Source organism: Caloenas nicobarica, chromosome 17 (assembly GCF_036013445.1).
Source record: "Caloenas nicobarica isolate bCalNic1 chromosome 17, bCalNic1.hap1, whole genome shotgun sequence".
Classification (NCBI taxonomy): domain Eukaryota; kingdom Metazoa; phylum Chordata; class Aves; order Columbiformes; family Columbidae; genus Caloenas; species Caloenas nicobarica.
The window spans coordinates 6217177-6242596 of record NC_088261.1 but is presented as its reverse complement, the minus strand read 5'-3'; the positions used below and the strand labels follow the sequence as shown (position 1 = coordinate 6242596).

Sequence of the window (25420 nt, the reverse complement as noted above, 5' to 3'; positions counted from 1 at the left end):
AAAAAGAAAAGCAGCTAGCAGATCCTTCCCTTTCAATACTAGCCAGATCATTTTACAGGCATTTTGGGAAACTGAAGCTATGCTTCTTCCAGTTGCATGCTCAGTGGCTGTAACAAACAGCCCTGGCAGTTGACAGGAGGTAACACTGGGGAATGCAACACATTGATCATCAATTTCAAATGTGGATCCCAAGAGAATGCGTTTCCAGGGTTAGGGGAGCGATTCTCATGTACCCAAATGAAAAAAAACAATGAGTATTCTGATTTCACAGCCTTTCACAGCCCTTAAAAGGCCATTTATTAGGAACAGTGGTTCTCTTCAGCATAGAAAGGCTCTCATCCCAGGCATTTTCTTACTTTTTCATCTTCAAGTCAAATTTGGAATATCTGGAAAGAAGATTCCTCACCAATGCAAATCCCTATTTCAGAATTTATTTTCCTTTTTGAGAGCTGCTCAAGGTCTCACATGTGGATACCCCATCCACCCCATCTCTTCTACCAGGTACAACCGTAACAGCCTACATGTCATCAGCCTGGAGTCTGTTCAGTGCTGTGCCCAGTCTAACTTTGGCTTTATCCTTTCAATAAATCACTGCTTGACTGGCGGCTGAATCTGAATCAACAGGTCAAGAAAATCATCATCACAACTTTGGGATGGGAGGGAGAAGCCTGCTATTCATTACCACAGATGCAAGGAGACTGGCAAACAGGAGACTTTTCAGTTGGGAACCATAGTTATATTTTACCCAAGTAAGCCTCTGAAAATATTTCAGTCTTCCTCATCTTCTTGCAAAAATGTTTTTTCTGTTAACTTCTCAAATATTTTAGTTTCTTTCCACAATTACAAATGTTAAGATTAAGCCAGCTGTATTGGGTGAAAGATTAGGAACGGTAATAAAAATAACCTGAACAAGACCTGAATTCATTACTTCTGAAATAGTTGCCTAAGGAAGGCACAACCAGTCTTTGAAGTTTCTAATTAAAATGATAAAAAGTTGAAAACTATCAGTTTGGTTACTTCAGGACTTATTTTTCTTGTTACTTAAACAAAAAAACCCCCAACAAAACAAACCAACATTCAGAACAGGAGATGAACATAAGGTCCTCAGGTTCAAACCAGCCCTGCATCTATTTCCATGTTCTCCAGCTCAGAAAAACCACATTAAGCAAATTCAACTTGATGAGTGTTTTGGTTCTTCAATGAATACAGGAACATTTGTATTCTCTACTCCTATATTATGCTATAAATTGTTCCCTAAGTAGGTCACCAAAACCATTTGACTGTTTCAAGACAGATAATTTCTACATGAACTCACAAAACAAAACCAGAGCCTTGGCTGTCAGGGCAATGACAGATCTCCATCAAACCCACTGCTGTCAAAAAAGTAAGGGGAGTGCTCTTTTTAACTTGGCATCTGCTATCATGATTCAACTCTTTGCAGAGAAATATACTATTACTCCATATGGCAGCTTCCCCAATTGTAAAAGGGCAGCCAACTTTGATAGCAATGAGAGCGCTAGCAAATTAGCAACTAAGTCTGGCACTAATGAATGCTTCGCTGTCTCAATAGAAGGTAGCTGGAGGTTTCCTTGCTTGTTTTCTCTTTGCTTTGTTCTAGCAGAAGATGCTACAAGAAACAAAACTGGTTTTCCAATTCCTTTAGAGATTTAATAACCCAAATACTTCACTTCCCTCCTGATCAAAGGAAGCAGCAAATTGAGAATGCCTTGAGAGGGTCCCTGGTGTTACGGAGGCAGATCAGCGCTGTCGCCTCCTAGAGACTTCCAAATTTCTTTCAGAGCAGCAGGCAGATTTTACCACAGCTGACCCACATGCAGTGATGCAACCTCATCCCCGTGACCTGGATGCAGAGGGAATCCAGCTTTTCCACAAGCTGGAAGGGCCCTCTGTGGAAGACAAGCACATGTAATTCATTCACTGTCCGCACGCTCCCCCATCGCATGACTGAGCTCGGAGCCGGGGTGTAGGACTGCTCGTTTGAGTGCCAGAGAAGCTATTTCGAGCTGTTTGCCCAAAGACTCATCAATAAGTCATAAGCCCCAGAATGGAAGTCAAAAGAAAGGAAAAAAACAGTTGCTCAGGCAGAATAAATAGTAACTTCCACTGCATTCTCTTCATCTAAAAAGAGAATGAGCTGCTTCAAAATATTCCCCTCTATGGGCGGCTACGCTACAGGAACCCAACCCAGTTCCATCTCCTGAAGACGTGAGGCTAGTGAGATGTGCCACAGCGCAAATTAACCACGTTTTTGGGATACTGGGAAAATCATCCTGGAGTACCATCTCCACAGAGCAGAGGCAGGAGGCACACGGCAGCGGTGGTGAAGACCTGCTTTCCAGGCAGGACTCTCTGCCTGGTGAGAACTTGAAGAGTTGTCCTGAGGCATGCCAGGACTGAAGGAGGCAGTCTCTGGTCCAAACCAGAGGTAAACACCTCCCTGGATCTGTCCTGCCTTTATCAGCTTGGCAGCCTAATCTGATAAAAAGCTTCTTCTAGGGAACGTTGTCCCCAACACGCACCAACAGCCTCATTAACGAAATATCATCTGCTCATGTCACTTCTCCCCTGCCTTTCCCAGAACACGTCTTGTTTGCACTGGATTAAGCTATATGGGGCAGGGATGTGCCAATGCCTTTGTAAAGCACTCTGGAAGTTAAGAGCACTAGAGAAATACTAATCACTCAGCAGTTGTCGTCTTTCCTGAAATTCCTTTAATTGTCTCGATCTTGCTGACAGCTCTCGCCGCCTGCTCCACCACAAGCGTGCGCTTTCTCTGTTCAGACCAGCTCCAGTTCGTGAGCCCAACCAAACCTCACGCCCAGCTTACAGAAAAGTGCTACTGGAGCAGACAAAGACCTTAATCTACACAGATGCAAACAGTGCGTTTGAGGTGTTTGAAAAGGCAAACTCACAAAATTCCAGAAGTGCTTGCTTCAGTCTTCAGTGGAAGAGACTAGAAAAAGGAATAGGAAGTTGTTTTGGCTGGACTCATGGCCCACATCCAGGAGGTCTGCCAGTTTACCCCATACACATGGTATTTTGTTACTAGAGTCTTATCATACTGCATGGAGCCAAATTGGGCTGAGCAGCTGCTGATCTCTCCCCACCCAGAACGAGTTGATCCTTACCTGGAGGTTGTTCAGAGGCTCCATTTTCATGACTGGTCCCAGAGTGTTGAGGGGCAGGGAGACATCAATACTTTGGTTTGGCATCAGAGGTGTGTGAATGGCCAAGGGGGTGCTCGGGATGACCCCGAAGCTGGGCAAGAGAAAAACCAGAGGTGATGACAGCAGCACGGGCACTGCCCAACACCTATTCCCCTTCCGCCAAGCACAAGCTGGCTCATATTCCCATTACCCCTGAGCTGCCCCTGCTGTTACTCCGGGGAGGAACACAGCTCTCGATGTGCACCACAGCAGACACTCAAAGCAGGACAAGGCACGGGAAACTCAATCAGGTCGGTCTCCTTGACAACAAGCACCGTCCTACCCAGGGGACCAGCATCTGGGAACACTTCCATTCCCCGCACAGCACTGGTCTACGTGCCGAGCAGCAGCCTGCCCAGCAAGGAGCGGCACCTGGACTCAACTCGAGCCTGCGGGCTGCCTCTTACGGAGCTGCAGAGCACTAGAAGTAGAGTATATCACACACTGCATGGCTGTTATATCATTGGGAGCCATGAAAGAAAGAACTGGAGCCAACATAGAACAAACACATCGCTGAGGAGGAGTACATGGTTTCTAACAGAGCGCTATAGAACAAATGAATCAACGCAGCCAGCTGTCTAGTCCCGAATGGCAGTGTCTGGCTCTATTGCTTGGTTTGAGACTCCTTCAGCTGGGGACGTATACCACCGTAGCAAAGCGAAAGTTTACTTGCCCGTTCAGTCCAAGAAGCGTTTAATTCCACGGGCACCTCTGCTTAGCATTGTAAAGAGGAAAAGCAGCTAACATTTAACATCACACTTCTGTACGATGTACTGGCTTCTTTTCGAAAGCAGATGGAAGGGCAGATGCAAAAGACAGTTTTGGTGTCCACTCATGGCCCCATTTCTCTTTAGCAGAATTCACATTAGCCCAGAGGTGACAGAGTATTTACAGCAGCAAAGATGTATAGGCGTCTATTTTTTATTTTACGCACTAAAAACCTGATACCGTCTCTGCACAGAGTCAGCTGCATGTGTATTGGGTATGTCACTCTTTCACAAACCAGCAGATGCTCCATTCTTTGTTGTCCTTAGTTTTCAGCTCTAGGGAGCTGAAATAAGAATATTCTCAGCAAGGGCCTAGCAACGTGATTTACCTTCTGCAGCCATTTCACCTTGGGGGACATAAGCCCTAGTGTTTTCCCTAAGACTGGGAGGGAAAACAGAGTTGCTTTTTGCTACTAAGTGGCTGTGATACTACAGCTCTAGCTTTCTTTTATTTTTTTTTAATGCTTTATCCCAAGACTGCAGTGAATGCGATTAGCACCAGCAGGAGAGGGGGAAAAGCAATAGAAACTTCTCAATCACAAACCTCAGTATTTAAACCTAAAGCGCCAGCCCACTACAGCTCTTTCCAATGCACCAGCCACAGTGGAAAGCAGTGACAGGAGAACAGTATTTGTAGAAGAGTAAACAGTAGTAGATTGTACATGGAGCATGTGCTGATATGCTGCAAAAAGGAGAAACTGCTGGTCTACTGTACTGTATTTAAACTTCTTACATCCTTGAGAAGTACCGTGTAGGTGTGGCTAGAATACAGATTGATGTACAGGGAAAAATGAAAGCAAACCAGCTTTTTTTCAGGCCAATTTCATGACACATTTGCATACAGCAGCTTAGCAAAACTCTCCAGAAAATATAGCAGTCCAGAGAGAACATTTACTAAGACTTACTTAGCATTATGTCTTTCGTAAGTAAATGTTATTCGTCCCAAGAAATCCCAAATTTGCAAGGCTAACAGCGATACTAAAGAGATTATTTCAGTGGATCTTTGGTATAGAGAATACTTTTCCAGTGAAGGGATATTAAGAAATATGGGGAACATTTCTGTCACAAGATAAGCCCTCTGACTGGGAAGGGTACTTGTGGGAAGACACCGGGGCTGTACTGCCATGTCATGCCTTTTGGCTGAGATGGGTTTCTGAGAACAATCCATATGCTCTAAACATTCAAGCGGCTGCTTCTTCTGACAAAATTTTTCTGCTGCCAATTACAGGCGAAAAAAACCCCAAACATGCCATAGGCTCTTACCGTGCAACTTCTTCATTGACAAATAGCTTTACTAATGAGACTCGCACTTCCAGACAATCTGAGGGGCAGCACAGCAATTAAGTCAGGAGGCAGAGGCATTACAGATTGATACTTGTGCAGCTCCAACGCTTGCCTGTTTATGCTCTTGTTTTCCTCGGGGCACTTACTGGCTATAAAACCACTAACCTGCCTAACAACTCATGAGGCTGCTTTAGAACTCTGCAGAGATTAAATGGAGCAGATGCTGTTTCAGAGCTAGGAAAATAACGGGACCGTCTGCTGCCCGTTTCCTCACAGATTTATCAGTCTGTATTTTCAGCCCTTTCACACAACTGTGGTGTGATGGAGAGTTCAGGCTGCATCATCCAGATGTTTGCATGACTGCATTACACTTATACATGAAAATCTTCCCTATCTCTAGCAGTGCAGACAGACTCCTTTCATAGGGGCATACAACCTTCACAACACAGCAGACAAAGTGAATTGATTTCTTACCTGTTCTTATTGAACTGAATGGCAAAGTCGGTCATGTGCTGCAAAGCCTTATTGGTGAAGTTCATCTCCATGTAGATGTGTCCCTGCCTGTGACTGAATGTGCCTGAGATCTCCAGTCCTTTAGCCTTCACTGCAGGCAACCAAACCTTGAACACAAGAGAAGCCATTCAACATGAGAAGTCTGGCCTGAGGATAACAAACAAGCACAGTTTTCCAAACAACAGCAGAGTCCTGAGTTTGGAAATTCAGCTGCATTGGCACATCAAGTCCACAAATGCTAAAGAAACACTATGGGGAAGATAAGACATGGGGTGCTGAAAGGATCAAGCTCACCAGTGAGAAACAAGCTTGCTGTTCCTAATCAGTGTTCCCAGCACTCACATAAGAATTCAAATATACTGTAACATTAGTGTGCAGAAGAAACGGTGAAAGCCTGTGTCCTTCATACTAATACCAGACTTACCAAATTTGCTGACGGACAGGCTTCTCCAAAGATCTGCTGGGCTATTAGAGGCAGGACAATACTAAAGTTTGAACCAAATAACATCATAGGGCTGATACTATTAGCTGTTCGGGTTCTGGATTCCCAAATCATCTTTGTGGGGAAAAACCCAGACTCAAATTTGAGTGGTGCAAAATGAAGTACTTAGCTCAAAATCACTGGGTTCTTTTGTACTTAGTCTTATATATGGTGTAATACTGGCAAGCAGCTAAGGACCAAAAACTTTAAGTAAGCTCTGCAGTACCTTGAGATCCTGGATTTCATAGGATGACTTTAGTTTATTCATCCATCGACTATTTAATAATGGTGCTAATTTTTGTTTATTCCCTTTCAGGCATGAAAGGCTAATCCTGAGCTCCCTGTGGCTACTCCACAGCCTGTTACCAGAACCATGCTCTGCATCTCACAAACCTTCAGACTAAGCACGCTTCAGCCAGAGCATCTGCGATCCCTGTCACTAACGGAGCATTTATCCGCATTACACTGCGGCACGCTCATCCCAATCATGTGATTTTATCTTCACTGTCACGTCCGATTCCTCCAAGTAAACAAAACTTCTATTATAGTTGTAGCAAATGGTATCCTGCACTCAGTTTCCTGGGGAAACTTGCTAAGAAGTAGGTCTCCAGGAAAGCTGCTCTGACAAAATTGAAATTCTCATATCTTATGTAAGCCGTTCTTTAGAATAATATTGTTACAGAAAAAACTAGGGAAGTGTTAAAAAACCAGAAGCCTGAAACTAACAACTAACATGGTCTCCAACACACTGTTACTTTGCCTGGGAAAAGCCCAGGGCATCACTGAGTGGACTGAGCTGAACTGCAGTGCCCCGGCAGAACCAGAGACCAACAATAAGGGGGACAAGCGAGCGATTTCAGATTTCAAGCGAACAATTTCAGATTTTTTGTAGCCCAAGGTAAGGCAACATACTGAGGGTGTTCTTTTTCCTTACGTACAGACTTTGGAGCCACATATCCTCCAGGAGCCATGCCTATACCAGACGAGAGCTCGAAGAGATCGTTGAGTCCACTGCTCACCACTGCCGGGGTGGGCGAAGGGGCAAAGGTGGCTGGGACAGAGGAGGGAATGTAGGTCTGGCCCACCTGGAGGGGTTAGAAAGAACAGGCACTGATTAACATCACATATGAAGAACACTACTTAGTAAATAAAGCATGAACTCGGGCAATATCCTAAATATTTTAAAGCCATTTGCAGCTTCCCTGCTGAATTATCAATAGTGCTAAATAATGCATTTGAATTCCAAAGCTCTTGGCAACTAATCCCTACACTCGGCTGTCACCTCTACCACGCAATAGCTCTCACATAATTTTTTACAGCTCCACTTATCTAGTCTTACTGTAAAGGAACCTTTCTTCTCCATCTCTTCTTCTCATACAGACATCATGCTTTGTGAATCTACCCTCATAAACCCAGGGAAAAGAAAAAATGCTTCGGATCTTCCCCCAACTATGAGAGTTTTCAGGAATCTGCAAGATTTTGCATATCCAGAGATAGCAAAGGAGTCATGACTGTATTGTGTACTCCCACCCAAAGCCAGAGCTCTGCATTCTCAGCACTGTGGTCGAAAAGGTTCACTACATGAAGCAGAACTAGTTGTCTCTGTTTGCCAGAGGACAACCTTTTGCAAGAAGGGCAATTTTTCCCTCTCAGGACTTAAAATGAGGGCACCAAACCCAGAATATTAACTGTTAGGTGCCCAGCTCCAGGTAGGACAGTCACACTCAAGTTAGGCTCCCAAGTTCTCTTCCATACTGTGAGCAGGAAGAATTATGTGCTTGAGAACAGGATTTACCACAGTCATCTGCCCAGAGACAGGCAGAATGACCAAGGCAGGCAAATAGGAAACACTGGTGACACTCCTGGGTCTGAAGTCTCACTGTTCTTCCATGTTCAGGAACCCACCTGAGATGTGGAGTTTCAACCAACCCTTTGGACAGGGAGGACTGGTGGTTTTACAGAACTGCTCGGGGGGTTTATGCTGACCCAGAGGCAGAGACCTGGCAGGTATGATCTCTAGAGAGTAACTCACTCCCACGTCCCAGCGTGTGCTGCCTGTGGGCTACGGGTATCCTGTACCACTGGCTCTCCTCTGCCCTCATGCTGAAGGTAGAAAGAAATGCCAGATTCACAGGGAAAGAAGGAGAGGCAATGACCACAGCCATGACAAGGGTCTCTGAAAAGCCCTCACTCCAGAATTGAGTACGCTTTCCTCACTGAATTACTGGTGACACAGTCCTGGGCAGAGGGGCTGGGGCTTTGTCCAGGAGATTGCTTTTGGCCGTGGGTTGGAGGCACATTCCCTTCTCCTACCCACCAAGTGTCCAAGTCATCTTGCATCCTTTCCCCATGTTTTCCTGGAAGAAGCTGGTATGCATTGGAAGTCAAGGGTGCTTTGGAAGCAGCCTGAAAGTCTCCCATGTCCTGGCGAGCACCCTGGGCACCGGGACACTCACAAAGTACAGGCACAGAGAAGGAGGCCAGTGGCAGGTGGAGTTCAGCATGCGTGGTAGGAAAGCTCAGAGCACCCGATCCTGATGTCCAGGAAAAAAAAAAAAAATCTTACGTGGCATTTGGGAGGAGAAAAGCACTGAGATCAGACAAGCCCACGGTGACGCTGGGTTAGGGTTACAAAAGAACAGGCTTTGTGAGTAGAGAGCTGCCAAAGCAATTGCACAAGGACTGGGGTACTGTCAAAGCAAATGCTGGTGCTCAAACTGAAAGCTCTGAGAAAGAAGAGCTAAGCAGATAGAGTCATCAGCTCTGGCCCTGGCTGCTCTTAGGAAAGCCCAGGCGACAACTGGACTCAAAGCAACATAGGTGGGGAGCTGTGTGTTTCAGTTGCAGTTGTCCACTTTCAAACATCTTCAGTGATTTAAGCATCTTCCAGCACATACCGGGTGAAATTGCACCTAAAAACCCTGAGCTTTGAGCAGCTTCTTAAATTGGGGAAAAAAATGGAATGGCACTTACTGCCGGGCTTCCTCCAATGCCCCCGCCAAGGTCACTGCCAAGCTGAAAGAGAGAAGGAGAGAGAGGAGAGAAAGACCGAGTTCATTTAAGCCAAGTGTCAGATGGCCAGAGCAGAGCTCAGCTGACCACACTGCCATACAGGACAGATAGAAACGCAATGATGGGAAAGCACAGGGAACAGAGCGGCTTTTTTTTGCTGTTGCGCGAGCAGAGCAATTCAGAGAACTACCCCACACACCTACTGCGGACAGGAGCATTTTGCAGGTTAATAAGAACAAAAGCTCATGCCCTCTTGCGCCTGTCATCCGTACCACAAACTCTGCACAATTCTTCATGTTTCATGCATCAGCGCTTTCCTTTCAACCCACCACGCTGGCTGCCGACAGTCCTGAGCAGCTCCACAAAACCCAGTGGGGTAACTGTGAAATGGAATAAAAATAAAGCTGCCAGGAAGCTCACTTCCCAAAAGCTTTATTTTTCTAGGGAACAGCTACGAACTACAGGAAAACACAAGGCACCTTGGCTACGTTCCTCTGACATGCAGCTCTTTTCAGTAACAAGGAAGAAAGAGAAGGGGATGCATGCCGGCTATTCCAACAGCTCAGATAGGGGGGCTTTGTCTTCCCTTTGAAGATTCTCCCCTCCCTTAGACAGGAAATGAAACAGCTTCATGATCTAATGGGCCACTCGAATAGTAAAGAGACCTTACAGTGCACTAGGATATTTCAGTAACAATCTCTGCCAAGCTACACAGCGACTGAAACAGCCACTGTGCACCACCCGCACAACCCTCCACAAACACTAAATGGTCCCTGAAGCTCTTCTGCCAAACCTTCCTGCAGCCCACCCGAAGCTGTCCTACCATGACCTCCCTTTACAAAGCATCCAAACCACTTTCTTGGTGATAAGGCACATTTTTTAAACATCCACACCATTCTACACGCTTGAGAGAATTCGGTGATCAGGACAGGCTCCAAAGCTGGCTACGAGTGCTGTTTGCAAGAACAGCATCACTCCCGTGAATATTTATAAAGCACTTGACAGATGACTGATAGCCAGGAGGAAACAAGCACTGATCTGCAGCAGTTGCTCACTACAGAGACATCTCCAAGCTCTCGTGTCCTCGGTTCTTGTTCAGAAGACCATGGTAGGGTTTTTTGCATGGTGCAGGGGTTTTTTTGGTCGCATTCAGACACGGATCATGCCCTGACAACATGCACGGAGGATGAAGCAAGTGCAAGGGCAAGGTATTAATAGGAGTGAGCCCCACGGGGAAAAGGCTGGACTGACAGATCGGAACACCACAGCCTTGTAGATGGCTTTGCTCTTCTATTTGATGAGGGTTTGGGGAGTTTGTTTGCTTTAAAACAGCATTTGACAAACTGGGTCAACAAAGGCTCTAGGTATGTTGTTCAGATACATGCTGATATGTTAAGATATTGAAAAAAACCACACTATATAGCTGAAGGCTTCCAGGAGTGCCTGTGCTTAGAGCCAAAAAGCTCCAACCTTCTCCCTCTGCACAAAAGACTTGGAAACCCAACTTTGTCCTGGTCCCTGCCAGCCTGTTCCCTGGGAGATCTCATGACAAATATATTTTATGCTGGTTGAGAGATACCATAAAGCTTCATACTTCCTCACAGCACAGATTAAAAAAGGATTAAACGCCTGGAGAACAGCAGCAAAGTTGCAAGGCAGTGACTTACTGGATGATAAATAGCCACCAAGAAAACCTGTAAAATTTGACAAATCCCTGTGCTGTTCTGGATCCCCCTTCTATCCCCTGGCATCTCTCCTTCCCCCAGTCCCCACAGGAGCCACCTGATGTAACACTAGCTACCGTAAGTAGGTGTTAGAGAAGTACAAATCACACACAATTTGCCTTTTGTTAAGAAGCCTTAAGAGCTTTTTTCCTGTGTGAGACTCAGTTTATCCCTACTTGAGGTCATGGCAGAAATTTCTACGACAAGTCTCATCTTCTGCAACAGCCACCTCTTCATACAGCTACCCCATCCTCTGGCTGACCACAGCAGTGCACCACAAAGTCCAGTTTTTCTTGGCTTACTTAGGAAATAACAGACAAAAGTGAACGATTCCAAAGTCAAAAGGAGGATCAGCCACAGACCAAAGGAAGCCAGCCAGAGGATGCAAATCCAATTAACATTGAGCTTAGAAAATAGGGCTTATTACACTGTCAGGTCTCCGTCACTGAAACAGCCTGGCAGAGTTTTGTTCTATAGACTGCTCTTTAAGCCAAGCCATGTTTTAGATTAATATATCAGATCATTTACATCTTGTTACTGGCTCACTGAGGAGTAATAAATGCAACTATTACACCTCATTCCTATTCATAGTCTTGCACGCAGATGAACTTCACGCTTTATACTGACAGACAGTGGAGTCCAGAGGAAAAGACAAAAAGGCAAAGAATCCAGTTCTTTTCCAGATATTATTGTATGCACGGAGGATTTCTGGTACTGTTGTCTGAAGCAGAAGAAAGACTGGTTTATCAAGCAGCAAGCATTTTACAAAGGGTGTTATGGAAATGACTGAATAATTCTGCATAATCAAGCCAGATGTTAACTATTCTACCATTTCCTACTGCACTCATCATGAGAAGCTGCAGGCTAGGAATCCAACCCCGAAGAAACCCGTACACTGGTATTCGCATGCACTCACTGTGAAGGAGGAAAGGAATGACATATTTGGGTTCCTCAAGCTGTCCCCAAGTCTTCCATTTTCCCTAGCTGTCAGGCCTTGGGGGAAAAATGGAATTTAGATTTATTGCTTGTCTTGAGTCAAGACTCCAGCTCTCACCCCCTACAAGGCAGAGAAAAAAACAACACTCACTGGCTTAGAGAATTTACCACGAACCTCCTTTAATTTCTAGATTGCACCCAACACCTCTGCTTTGCAGGGATGGCCTGACCTGCTCCTCCCAAAGCTCGACTTTAATCCCAGAAGGGCTCTGCACACAGCGGCCTGCCACCCTCCGAGTTCCTGTATGCGCGGCCGAGCGCTGCAAACACGTGCTACAAAGCGCAGAGCAAACCCCAAGGAGCTGGCAGCTTCCCCAGGTCCCTGCAGGCAGAGCTGGCTCTATCTATATAATGAAAAGAGAAGTGACAACATATCTACTCCAACAGAAATAAAATGGGGGAAAGTTAATAAAGAACTAATCAGTTCCACATCAGATCAGGGTGCACTGCCCATTGCAGCAGCACAGAAGTCCTCTTCTCCATTTTTCTTGCCTGTCACCCTCCTATAGCACCAATGCTTTCCCCATTCAGAAACTACAGGTCTGGTTTACCCAATCCTCTTGCAAAATGCCCAAGACCTAACTTTATTCGAAACTCAAAATGACAGAAGAGACGGTAACAGCGATGCGTGTGAGTAAGAGGGAAGGAGGAAGACAGAGGGAACAGGAACCAATTACCCACAGAGTGTCCTCTCCCATCTGGAGTGACAGGCAGAGTGCAGAAGGAAGGCAGCAGAGATTAGTCAGGCGTGAAGTGCTGCTGAACCAATTCCCCAGGGCTGACAGCTACAGTTAACCCTTTCCATTCATCTCATGGGTGGGAAGCCGCTGCTGCTGGAAGGACAACCTGAACCTGCCTGATATGAGAGCTGGCAACAGCCCCGTGGAGGAGAGAACCACGCTAATACAGCTGCCAGCCCTACCCCGGCCAAAACACTCACTATATAGGTGGGGTGCAGGAGGGCGGCCACTCCATGGCCAAGGGAAACTTGTGGCACTGCAAAGTCCTGATCCTTAGCCCAAAGTTGGCAGGCTTGCCTCTTGCTGAGGAGCACAAAGCCTCTGTCCAGGATGAAGAGCTGCCGGCTTCAGAAGATGAACAGAGAGCCTTTGGCCAAACACATAAAGTTCTTCAAACAGGAATTCTCTTTATTCTCTCCAAACCCATCCTGACACAACAGCACTCGAGCAGCCACACGGGTTTAAAGAACAGGCTGAGCTTGACTCTGTATCAACAAAACCAGCACTAGCAGCTCTTCCCAAACTGCATTGGTGTCTTTACTTTTGGCTCGGACAGCGTTGCGGCTGCCCTGCAGTTGAAGAGTATTTGTCCTGTAATTTCAGCTCCGTGTAAGCAGTTATGCTGACTTATGAAGTGCAGCAGTGCTGGAGTTACTGCATTAGGAGGGTTTATTTGCATCTTAACAGCAGCTTGTAATGAAGTGACTCTGCTGAAGCGTTCATGTGATCTGGAGGGGTTACAGTCACTTCTGCAACATGACGTGAGGCATTTAGGAGCTTCAAAAATTAACAAGGAGGGTGGAGCCAGGGACAGGAGCTGCAACAATCACTACTCAGCAACCCTTTGCCTTGCGTCCATAGCATAGCCATGGCTTTCGGAGCAGCTATGTACTTCATGGAGCCATAATTCATGGGTTAAGGGGAGACAATTGCTGCCTCCTCCCTCCTTCACACCCCAAACCAAGAGTTAAGCATCACATCTCAAGGCGCTAGATGAGAGCAGGCACTCAGTAACACAGCAGCACGGCACACAAGGCATTTACCGGACAAGAATCAGGCGATGGGCTGATTGAACTGCTGAGAGCGCGGTTGCTAACAGCGCTCTTGGTCTGGGCTAATCCTGCCAGAGACATCTCAGCTGCAGGACAGACCACGCACGGTCTGCACCTCCTGACCTCCTGCAGGTATTACGGTGCAGACTCCGCTGTGGCTCACACACAGGCATTTTCAGCACCTCATTTGCTGCCTGTTTTATTTCTCTGTTTTCATGCTGTCAAGCCAGGCTTGCCAAGCAGAAGGGCTATGGTCCAAATCAAGGACAGCTGTGTCAAAGGTGGTGGAGGACAGGTCATGCTGCCAATACCATGGCCAGTTTCAGTAGCACTTACTACTAATGCTTTGCCTTGCTGAATGATTTCCATCAGCAAATGAAACCAAGTATGAACCATTTTCATCTTCTGAAGTGTAAAAAAGCAGCTCTACAAAGCTTTAGCAGTCCCATTACTGTTACAGCAACAACAGCCTTTAATCAGACATGAATGAGCGACCCACCAGAAGAGCTCCTTTTCCATATCAGCATCGGACACGTGCCCTTTGTCAGAAGTCCTAACAGATGTCCTTTGTAGCTCATCAAACCAGGACAGCCAAGATGAAAGGAGACGCTCAGCTCCATGTCAGAGGCTGGAGGAGCACCCTGGGGAAGCATCGCATCCACTGCGTAAATGGATGTTGCGGCTGACTTCGCGTAGCCACTCACACACCGTATTTCCAGGAAAAGGTAAATGAAGTCACCTTTATCAGGCAGGCACCCAGGACTGCTGGAGCAAGCGTTTCTTCCCAGGTTGCAGAGCCCAGGACACCTCACGGGAGAGGGTAGAGGGTGAGCCAGTGCTCAGCTCCCAGCCCTCCATCACGCTTCAGAGCAAGCGCAGTGGTGGGACAGAGCCCCAAACCATGGGGTCAGACCCCCTGATCCCACAGAGGGGCACAGCTCCACCTGGAACAGCCCAAACCAGTCCAGGTATTACAGATGAACGTGGATATCCAGTGTTTATCAAATAGCTTTACAATCCAGGATGTAAATCAGTCTGACCAGCTGCCAGCCTTGAATCAATAATATTCTTGTAGATGAGCAGGCTAGAGTATTAAATAAAATCCTTACATAACAGACAATCCGAGCCTGTCCATTCCTACAGATTTACTGCCCTGCCCTCAGGTTTAAAGCCAGCCTCCTTGGCTCCCGGCCACAGCGCCCAGCTCCCAAACACAAGGGCTCACAGCGAGCCGCACGATGTGCCGGGCAACACGCAGCTCTCGTGCCCGATGGATTTTCATCAGAGCAAAAGAAGACACAAAAATGTTTAAAGGCAAAATGACCCTGGCTCATTACAGCACGGATAGACATCCTACAAAGTGCTGCATCAACACTAAACCAGGAGTTGGAGGGCTGCCTATAACCTGAGTGAAGTTTAGCCACTTAGAGCTGGCTTTAAGGGGATGAAGCATCACACGCCAGCTCTCAGCATGCACAGCTCTGCATCCAGCGATCTGCTGTTCAAGCAAGTTTTGCTTCTTCCACGTTAGCGACTGCTATCATCACTTCACATTTTGGTGCTGGACATCTCCGACAGCTTTGTAACAGTGGGCTTGGTCACCATTTTACAGAAAAGAGAGCAAAGCAGAGAAGAACAAGATCAGCCCAGGATGGTAAACAGGGGCACAACCTGGAGCAGACTCAGTGCTGGCTCTGTTCACTAGAGAACAGCGTTCCGTAAGTCATACAGCGAGTCTGTCGTGGTTATAAGCAAAGTATATCTTGGTCTTGTACTAAAGGTCCTTTTTCTTCTCCCTTTTAAACTGTTAACACATGCTCAGCTTCTGTGCATACACAATATGCATGTTACATTTAACGCCAGTTACAGGACTCTCTGTGGAGATAAAATAGGAGTTATTCACTAGAGAAATTAACCTATTGAGCAGCTGGAGTCTCACTGATCATAGGAATAAATATCTAGCAATGCTGAGGAAAATTCAAGTGAACAATATTAATTTGGTGTTTATCTAGTCTTATACCATGTAGTCTCTGTTTAAATGCCTGGAAGAAAAAAAACTCCATAGTTTAAGAAGTGGAAATGTAGAATGACATTTGCTGTGGAAGTTAATGCTTCTGGGTTAGTCCTGTTGGGACTTTCACCACAAGAGCATCCCTCTGAGGACAGACATCCCCTCCAAAGAAAAGAAGGCATCATCAAATACACAAAAGCTGCAATAAGTATCCGAGGGGATTGACACATGACACTGAGCGAATGTGACAAACTGGCTGAGACCCTGCCAGCAGCCTCTTCCAGACCTTCAGCTGCCTTTGTGACACTCACGGTACTGACGCAATCTCACCATCACAGCAACAGAACATCATTTCACGCATCAACTCTAGCACATCCCAAGCCATTTTCTCTAACTGTAACAGAGAGGCTTATTTAGGCTTCTTTACATATTAAACAGTTGCTTGGGAAATGGAAGTGGGGTTTGGGTTGCTCTGCTCTGGCAGCGGAGCAACTTACATCCCTGTGCAGGCTGAGAGATGATGCCAGAGGCACAATGCAGAGAATATGCAGCATTCGAATATCTCGTGTTCCCCTGATTCCTCTCAGCTCACCTCGGATCCAAAAAGGGATCTGCTAGTGATGAGCAGAAAACAGGCATCAACAGTAGAGGTGGTACAAACTTCATCACTGGGAGCCTTAAAAAATTACACTAGACCAAGCCCTGGTGGGAAAACACAGACTCAACCCTTCTTTACGTCAGTCTGCAGCCACGCTTGGTTCCCATACTCTTAAGCTTTAGAGAAGGGAAACTTTGAAGCAGAATAAATCAGGCAACCATATAAAATAAAGTGTGTGGATAAGATATCTGGAGGAGAAAGAAGAAGGGACTGCTACACTGCCAGTCAGGACACCTATCAATACATCAACAGGCAGGACACTGATAAGGTCAGAGGGAGATTTTATTTCAGTCTCAACCCCACTAATTGACTGCACAAGCAGCCCAAGTGACCGCCACTGCCAGCTCCTGGCTGGTTTTGGCTCCTGGGGAAGTGGGAAGAGCTCAGCCCTTCTTCATGGGAGCATCTTGGGACAGGTCTCACTCCCCCAACACATACAGGAACCACGCATGTGCGTACCTGCCGTTTGGGACTGGTTTTGGCACTGCAAAAACATGGCTTAACATTAGCCATGCAGCCAAGAGACACTGCCTAGCAATTTAGCTAATATCAGGTTAGGGTTAAATCAGCTGCTTGTGAAACACATGCCCACAACAACAAACACACAGATCACATCCACCCGTACACTAATTAGGCTTATTAGGGAAGGAAAAAACAGAGAAAACAGAGATTTATCAGGAAAAGATTCACTTATACTTGTGAGGGATCAGGAGAAGACAGGACATTTGATGCAACAGCACTCCAAGAGAGAGCATTCAGGGGCAGGGGGGGAAGGAAAAACACAACCAAACAAAAAACCCCACCACAAACAACAACCAAAAAAACCCCAAACAAAAAACCATAAACCAACCATCATTCGGATTTTTTTAATGCTCTCCCCATCTAGTAACTCAGCTGAGACAGCGCTGGCCCACGCAGCCCCAGGCACAGACATGATCACTTTGTTAGATCACACTCCACAGCCCCATGAATTTACTTAAGGCTTGAAAAAAAATATAAAGTAAAAGCCTAGTACCATGTCAACTAACAGCTCCACAGCCAAAGCGGATCACTAAATGAAGCCCATTAACGCCAACTGCAAGGCAACTCTTTTTCTAAAACCAAGTTTTAGTCCCTCTGCCATGTACATTCGTCTCTGACACTAATGAGAACCAAAGGTTACAGTAAGTGGACTGAAAGACAGTAGAGACAGAGGAATTTAACTCCAACCACTGAGAGACACCATGGATAGCACCATTTTCTGCAATGCCCTAACACAATTAAAAATCCCAGTTTCTCGGTGGCAGCTCTTGCAATGCAGGGCAAAGGCTGCAAAGGTCACTGCTCAGGGCTCACTGTTTGAGCTCCCAGCAACTCCATCTTAAATCATTTCCCTCATCCCCTGCCACCCCAGCGTGAAAGCAGACTCCCTGCTAAATAAGCAAACTGCTCTTCAGATGGCAGAGAGGCTAAAGCACATCTGACCTCCATGAACGTCAACGCCATTAAGGGTTAGACTGTTTCCAGTTCATTAGCTCACGAAGCGCTGGAAATGTGTTTAGTGTCTGCTTTAGTAAGATTATGGCAGCTTAAAAAAAATATGTATCTTTGACAAATAAGGATTTGTTGCATTGGGGTTCATCCAGCTGCCTCCTACCTCTATTATTCAGAGCTCGACTCAGAACTGAAAGTGCACCTAAACCAGGCTCACTACGAGCCAAACCTTAAACCAAATCGAGACAAATCCACTGTAGGTCTGAAAAACACCCAACTATGTTTGTTGGTGTAGTCTTGCTCAGGTTATGTGGTGCAAATATATCTAAACTGCTTCTTACTCCTGTGGACAAGTCAACAGGGTGTCAAGGATCTGCATGCTGCGCTCCATCCCATGGGAACAACTCCCAGACTGATGGTGACATTCAAACTCCCAGACTGATGGTGACATTCATCACTTCTCAGTGCCTGGCTGCCACCACTGTTAAGACCACAGCACCAAGCTCCTCTCCACTGCCGCAGTCTCCTTGCTGAGCGATTCTCTCACTGCAGCTCTTGCCCAGCTCACTCCCCAGAGCTGAAGTAATGTGTAATTACTCATATTCTGGAGCTTGACCCTGTTAATGCTAAAATATCTCCTCGTGAGCAGCTGCAGCATGAGGAGGACCACGCTGAGTGCTTCCCTCTTGACCTAACTGCAATTAAAATGTCACTGATATTAAACCATGACACACTCCGGAGAATATACAAATGGGATGACACGGGGCTATGGCCTGCAGCCCTGAGTTTTGCACTGAAATTGAGTAGGGTTGGGAACCGGGTGGAACAAACACCTTCTTGAAAGAGAGCCCGAATCAATTACAGAGCAGTGGGACACTTTACATCCTTAAAACAACTTTTTGGTTGTCTTTATAGACAGAAAAAGCATGGAACAAATATATCCGCTGACCATGGGGACTCTACAGCACACAGCAACATTCATTTTATAGCAGGAAAAACCTGCTGGAAGTTGGTACGGTTGGTACAATAGCACTGGGTATATTCATTTATAATTTTCAGACTCAGCACTGGGAGCTCAGTGATCCAAGTGTTACCAGAACAAATGATCAAAGCTTTGCAGAGATAAGCACAGCTCCAATTATTTTGCATCAGTTGAAGCTAAAGAGGACGCCGCTTACCAAGCTGTCTAGCCCTCCTCCCAGGAGGTCCACAGCACCCATCTGCATGGAGGACACTTGAGGAACATTCACTGGGGGTCCCAGGTCCAAGTTGAGAAGGTCACCCAGAAGGTCGCCCTGCGATGGGATGACCTGCGGCTGCTCCAGGTTTGTGGTGGCCGTCGTGCCCACGGGGCTGTCGCCTGCATCAGTGCTACAGGTGGGAGGAACGAGAAGCAGAAGAGAGAAACATTAGTCAAAGAGAGAAACATTAGTCACCTTTGGTCTCCAGCTTCAGATTCCCAGCATGGGGAAACACAGCAAGCGGTGGCTGTGCGTGGTTTTCAGTTCGGAGAAGGGAATCTTCAAGGTTTGATATCGGCCCACCTTCAGAACCACAGACCCCTCCAAAACAGAAAGCCATGAGTACTACATGGACTACAGCACTAAAAACCATTATTTCCTAGTTCAGAAGAAATCCGTGGACATGATTTTCAGCCCACTGGGCCTAGAGAACACATAAACATTAAAAAAACCCAGATTTCTTCAGAGACCGACACTGATATTACACTTGAGCCCTTGCTCTGCAAATTCAACCGCCCCCCCCCAGATCTGGATTAACCACATTCCACTGGCCAGCACCAAGCTCTATAACACCTTTCTAATTAAAGACCTCAATCTAAAATTGATACCTGCCTTCTACCAATAATTCCCCTTTGTCTTAGTTAGCAGACATGCTAGTTACTAGTCTGGAAATGCTCATTATACAGCTTCCAAATTTTCTCATCATAAGCAGTCCAGCTACCTTTTATATTCACTCACCACTGCATTTTACAACTCAGGTGTGTGTGGGGGGGAAGCAAGACTGACTGTAGCTCCTGGAGATTTCATTACAATGTATTTATTCTTTAAATCCAGAGACGCTAATATTTTAGATAACTAAAAACCTATTTTGTGTTCTGCTGCCAGCAGTAACTGACAAAATCATTTCCAGCTCATGTTACTGCAGCTGCAGCCAACAGGTACTTGCACACAAATGCCAAGGGAATTAGCGTCCTGACAAGGTGTTTAACGCCAGGGCTCTTTTGTGAGGATTGCAGCTCCTGATTTTGGGTAGCCATGATCCTCCTCCTCATCCTTATTCAGTTACTGAAAGCTTTAGCAACAGTATAAGCTGCTCCCAACTTCAGTGCCAAGAGGAAAAGATGTAGCATAAGGACTGCAGAATGAATTAGTTACCAGGCAGTGACAGAAACAGTTGAAAGCTTCTTAGCATCTAAAAGCTTTAGACCCCTAATAGCACTAATATTAGTTGTCCTTTCTGCTTCTGCCTTTGACAGGGAGACTTCTGAGTGTGCTGAACAGCTACCTAAAACATTTTTGAAGAGCAAGTGGTTACCGTGATCCACTCCCACCCCCAACCTGAGCATGGCGAAGAACAGCATGTATGAGCAGAGGCACATTATGAGCCGGTAGTGAACACACTTGGTTCGTTCCCAGCATATAATCCCTTTAACACTACACCTCTTCAACACTTACTCATCCTTCTTCTGATGGAGATAAAGTGATCCTTCAAGGTCTTGTGTAACTGCAGTTGCCCCAGAGCCCAACAAGAATTTAGGAAAGGACAAAGCTAAGTCAGTTTGTGTTAACAAACATAACATCAAGCCTTCTATTTCCTGTACAGAATGGGCCTCTTTAAAGATATTTGTAAGCAACACTGCATTTTCTTTGAAAGAAAAAAAAAATTAAGAATATGTGAGCTATAAAGGGCAAAAAGACTTGATATAAGCTTTCTTCTCCCTCATAGTCTTGGGCAGTGACTAGCAGCTGTCTTTGCCCATGTGAGTTGGAAAAGTGGCCCTTCTATGAGTTCAGCCTCCAGCAGTTCCCAGATATTGGGTCTCACAAGGGATGCACAGCTTCAACCAAACCCAAAAATGTCCTGCAGCCACCTGTGCGGGAATGGGGACACCTGCCAGAGTCTCCTCCTCTCCCAGGAGCCCTGGAAACATCTCCCCAAATTCCCCAGCTGCATTATAGCTGAGCAGGGGTGGTGGGAGCCACTGCATGCAGAAACACTGCCAAGCAATAAGGAGATTTCTCCCCCACCTTTAGGATTCATCTGCAACTCTATGACACTTGGGCTCGTTGAGGAGGAGCATCTCACCATCTGTGAGCTGTTCAATGGGTCTCCCATCCACTGAGATCTGAAAGGAACCTGTCCTATGCTGCTTTGAATGAAAATGAAATGAATCAAAATGCAATGCAGTATATTCTGCCCACCATAACTAACTCCTAGGTTTATACCCAGAAAAGCGCCACTCAACCACCTACTTCTGCCCGTCTGCTCAAGACAACACTGTCTTGACTCTTAAGCCACATTCATTGGCGACATCTCCCCACGGCCATGTTTCTACCTCTATCTCACTGTGCAACCTGAAGGAAAACCTTATTCTCTAGCAGGTGGGTCAGCCACCAGAATGATCGTTAATGGAGTGCAGAAGTAAGGAAGATAACTCCAAATAGCTAGGTGACGAGATTGTCTTTCACTGGACACCCTTAACTTGCCTTAAACTAACAGATTTTCATGTATCTTTCCATGCACATTCAGCACTAGAAAGGGACAAACCCATTGCTTAGTAATCAGTAAAATGACACCGGGTGCACAAATTCAGGCTCCCCACAACCACACTCCTGCGGACCTGCTCACTGTGACTCTCAGGGCCAAAAGTGGCAATTTGCGATGCTGCGACATGGGACAAAGAGGCCTTGGCATCAGCTTGTAAGGTTTTACTGTCGTTTTCCTAACACTAAAGCAGAAAACCACAATAATGGGGCCTCTTTATGAGGTGAGCTCACATCGGAGAAGCCTGGTGTGCCATTAAGTAACACCCTTCAGTTTTTTAATTCACCAAACTGGCTAGAGCACAGTGTCAGTACACAGCATGCTCTGCTGAGCACCCTTCGGACCTTGCCCCAGCTCTGGCTTCCTCAGCTTGCTGCTGCTGATGGAGGCCTGAAGGTTTTATGTGGAAGCAATGGGTAATTTAGCAGCAAACAGCACCAGGGCAATGCACAATGCTGCTGTTGTCAGAAAAGATTTGAGGTCAGCAGACTCTCCGAGCATTAGCTATGAGAGTGAAGCCACATATGCAGTATATGAAAGATGGCGGTAAAAAAGCCAACTCCATGCAAAAACTGAATCCCTTGAGCTGACTAAAACCCCCTAAAATGTTAGTTTCTGGAGTGACTATCTCCATCCCAGCTCACTTTGCTATGGAGGCAAATCTTCGACTAGGAGAGGTAGGTAAGGAATGCAGCCACTGCTTTTCTTGTCTGACTGTTGGACTTGTGCTTGCTGGTCCTGGGTCAGTGCAACCAGACTTAATTTCATAGGCAGGAAGAAAACAACTGTTTCCTAAAGCTAGTCATTACAGAAATAGCTTTAGTTGCTAAGAATAGCAGAGAAGTGGTGTCAGAAAATAGAAAAGGAGCAGCATCGCACACTGATTTATCAAAGCAACAGCAAAAAATAGCACTCCAAATGTCACTTTGGGAATATTATTAAGGGATAAGCCTGGATATTCTGCCTCCTGCTGTAAAGCACACTTACATTTGTAATTAATACCATTAGTGCAAATAGCACTGCTTACCTGAATGAGGAACCACGGGAACAGGCTCGACAGCAACTGCTGCAGCCCAGGGCTCCTGCACTGTCTGCTCTGGCAAATCTGACCCACTGCCAGGACTGTGACCACAGGAAAGCACCAAAGCTCCAGACAATAAGCCAAAGCATTTCAACCACCTCTGCCCCAAAGGTTAGACGGAACTATGACAATCTAGCCATCTTCTTTTAAGCCCAAACAGTTTTCAGTGATGGGGCTTAGATGGCTTTTACACTCGCCTTCCTTTATAGGCACCAAAGGAGAAAGGCAGTCTCACCAGTTTCACCCATTTCGTATTCCAATAGCAAAGGATCCCTGTACTTTCCTGTTCCAGGAAACTGGTATTATTCTACACAACTGAGGCTTGTAAAGCTGTGCTGTTGCTGAAGCAAAAGCTCTTACAAAATCAAAGTAGCACATCCCTCTGAAAGATGCTTGTTTTTACCACAGTCGTCTTCCTCCTGGAATAATGCCCTTGCACCAGTGTCCAAAGCTCCTGCTTTTTTGTTCAGACTCTCATGTCAAGAGGGCTTATAGCCCATGTCTCCTCAAAAAAACATCATAGCTCGTCATCACACAAGAATGTTGATACTTCCTCAGTCTTCTGACCCAGGAACTTAGAAACTACACACCCAGGATTAAATTCTACAGTGAAATGGCCCCTTGAATGACCTCCAAGCCCCTACACAGTCAATAAAAACCCCACTAGAGTGTTACAAAAGATCTTTGCATCTTTTGGACTCTTTGCTAGATAGAAACAGCCAATCCTGCCCATTATCACCAGGGTTGCCTCAGCTTACCTCCCATGGTGAATTGGCAAGTGTTTGCGGTGGATCCCATGGCTCCCCTCCACAAAAGCGTTGGGTGGTTTGTGGTACACGGAAGCCAGAGACCCAATGTGGCAGATCAACTCATCCAGCAGAGTCGGTTCAATCAGATCGGTCTCTTCAGAAATAAGCGGCTTTTCTGAGAGCACCACTTCTTTGGCAGTCACTGGATCCGTGGAAAGAAGGCGCCAGTAGATGTAGCCACGATCCCGCAGGTCGGGGTTGTCAGAATCCTGAGACAAAGCAATACATCAGTCATGGGTTTGAAGTGGACTAACGCCTGTAAACACTTGATTTTTCTAGCAGTGATTCTGCTAGATTAAAAAAACCCAACCATCCTGTAGCGACAGTCACAGCGATTTCAGAATGATGGTGTAAACTGCTTGTTGTGATGAACATCCCAAAATTAAAAACAAGAACCAAAGCACTAATGCCTAGCTCCTGCTCAGCTGGTCAGAGAGCAAAAGCCCAGGATTTACATCCCACAATTGCCTCAGCCCACAGAGCTATCAACTGCTTTCCAAACTCTCCTGCCACTTAACAGTAAGTATTAGGAGAACTCCAAGGGGATGTAGTCAGGAGGAAAGAACGTGAGTTGAAATTACTCTGTTGCATACTAAGAGTAGACATGCAATGCTGCATATTGTAACAGAATGAGCCAAGATTCCTGGAAATATATGACTTACCCAAGGGCACCACTGAACAAAAAAACCCTGCAGAGCTACAGAATGGATCTTAATAAGCCATATTGTTCATACCAAACGAGATCAATCTTATCCTGCCTTTTAGTTATCTAATAAAGTATGGAAAGATGCTAATGATACACAGTTAGGATACGTCATCAGTTCTCCAGCTGTCAATAATACCCTTGTTTTACTGCAGATACTTCTGCCTCTGCGTGAAGTGCTAATTAGTTCTCTCCTTTTCCAACAGTTCTGCCCAGAACAGCAAAGTGAGTGGTGATAGTTCGCTGCTAATGTTCTAGGGAGAGGAAGGTGGTGTGGTTTTATGTTGCAGTGCAACGTGTTTGAACTGTTCATGGAAACAAGAGCTGGGATTTTTAATCCCCATATCAGGAGAACAACAGGGTAAATGTTTCTGAGGGGTTTTTTTCCCCATAAAATTCTGCCAACATATCGTACACCTCATTAGCCTTCCTCCTTGGCATTTATTTTCCTTTATGTGATCTCACTCACACTGCGGCTGACCTGCTATAACCTGCCTCTCTGCTCTGCCTCAAGACATTCTCGGGCACACAGCAAAACCTCTATTTGTAATGAGACTGAGCATGCTAAACTCGTTTTGGTCATAAGGACCTAGATACAATGTCTGGGTCAACTGATAGATTTGTCTGCAGTGCCGTTTTTCAGTTTGATGGTGGAATCGTGGACTTTTTACACCCTTTGCTCCTAACAATTCCTACAAGACTCTTTGCATCCTGCCTACAGCAGCCAGTTCAAGATCAGGCTGGGCTTCTGCAAGGGCACACATGAAAGACCACACACTCCTATCTACTTGCAGGCACATACAGATTCAAGACTGACCGATTCTTCTCACAGTCAGATAAACAGACTTGACGCTTTAGTAAATCTACTGGAAGAAGAGGCTCAGATCTTCCTTTTCCACATTTCTCCCATTTCTCTGCTTTCCAGGGTCTGCCACAGACACCCATGGCGCATACCAATGAACCCACGCCAGGTTAGTTACCCACCATGCCAGACAATCTGGAGATTTAGAGCCTCTGTGCCATCCTTTAGGTTACGGGCTCGCCAGGGACCTTGATCACTGCTACACATCTGTGTCCCTCCCATCCCCAGCTGCTCCATTGCT

The 25420-nt window shown here is 46.0% G+C and overlaps 1 protein-coding gene across 2 annotated transcripts in view; it reads right to left on the bottom strand.

Moving 5' to 3' along the window:
• The window catches only part of AP2B1 (adaptor related protein complex 2 subunit beta 1), a 75476-nt gene that overhangs the window by 17642 nt on the left and 32414 nt on the right, over nucleotides 1-25420 (bottom strand). The window contains exons 13-18 of one of the 2 annotated variants that reach the window (XM_065647285.1): nucleotides 23564-23823; nucleotides 19117-19309; nucleotides 9246-9287; nucleotides 7211-7357; nucleotides 5753-5898; nucleotides 3150-3279 (exon numbers count right to left, since the gene is read on the bottom strand). In XM_065647285.1, the coding sequence (XP_065503357.1) occupies nucleotides 3150-3279; nucleotides 5753-5898; nucleotides 7211-7357; nucleotides 9246-9287; nucleotides 19117-19309; nucleotides 23564-23823 (918 nt within the window). The remainder of the gene's footprint in view (nucleotides 1-3149; nucleotides 3280-5752; nucleotides 5899-7210; nucleotides 7358-9245; nucleotides 9288-19116; nucleotides 19310-23563; nucleotides 23824-25420) is intronic. The other variant, XM_065647286.1, reaches the window with a different exon arrangement.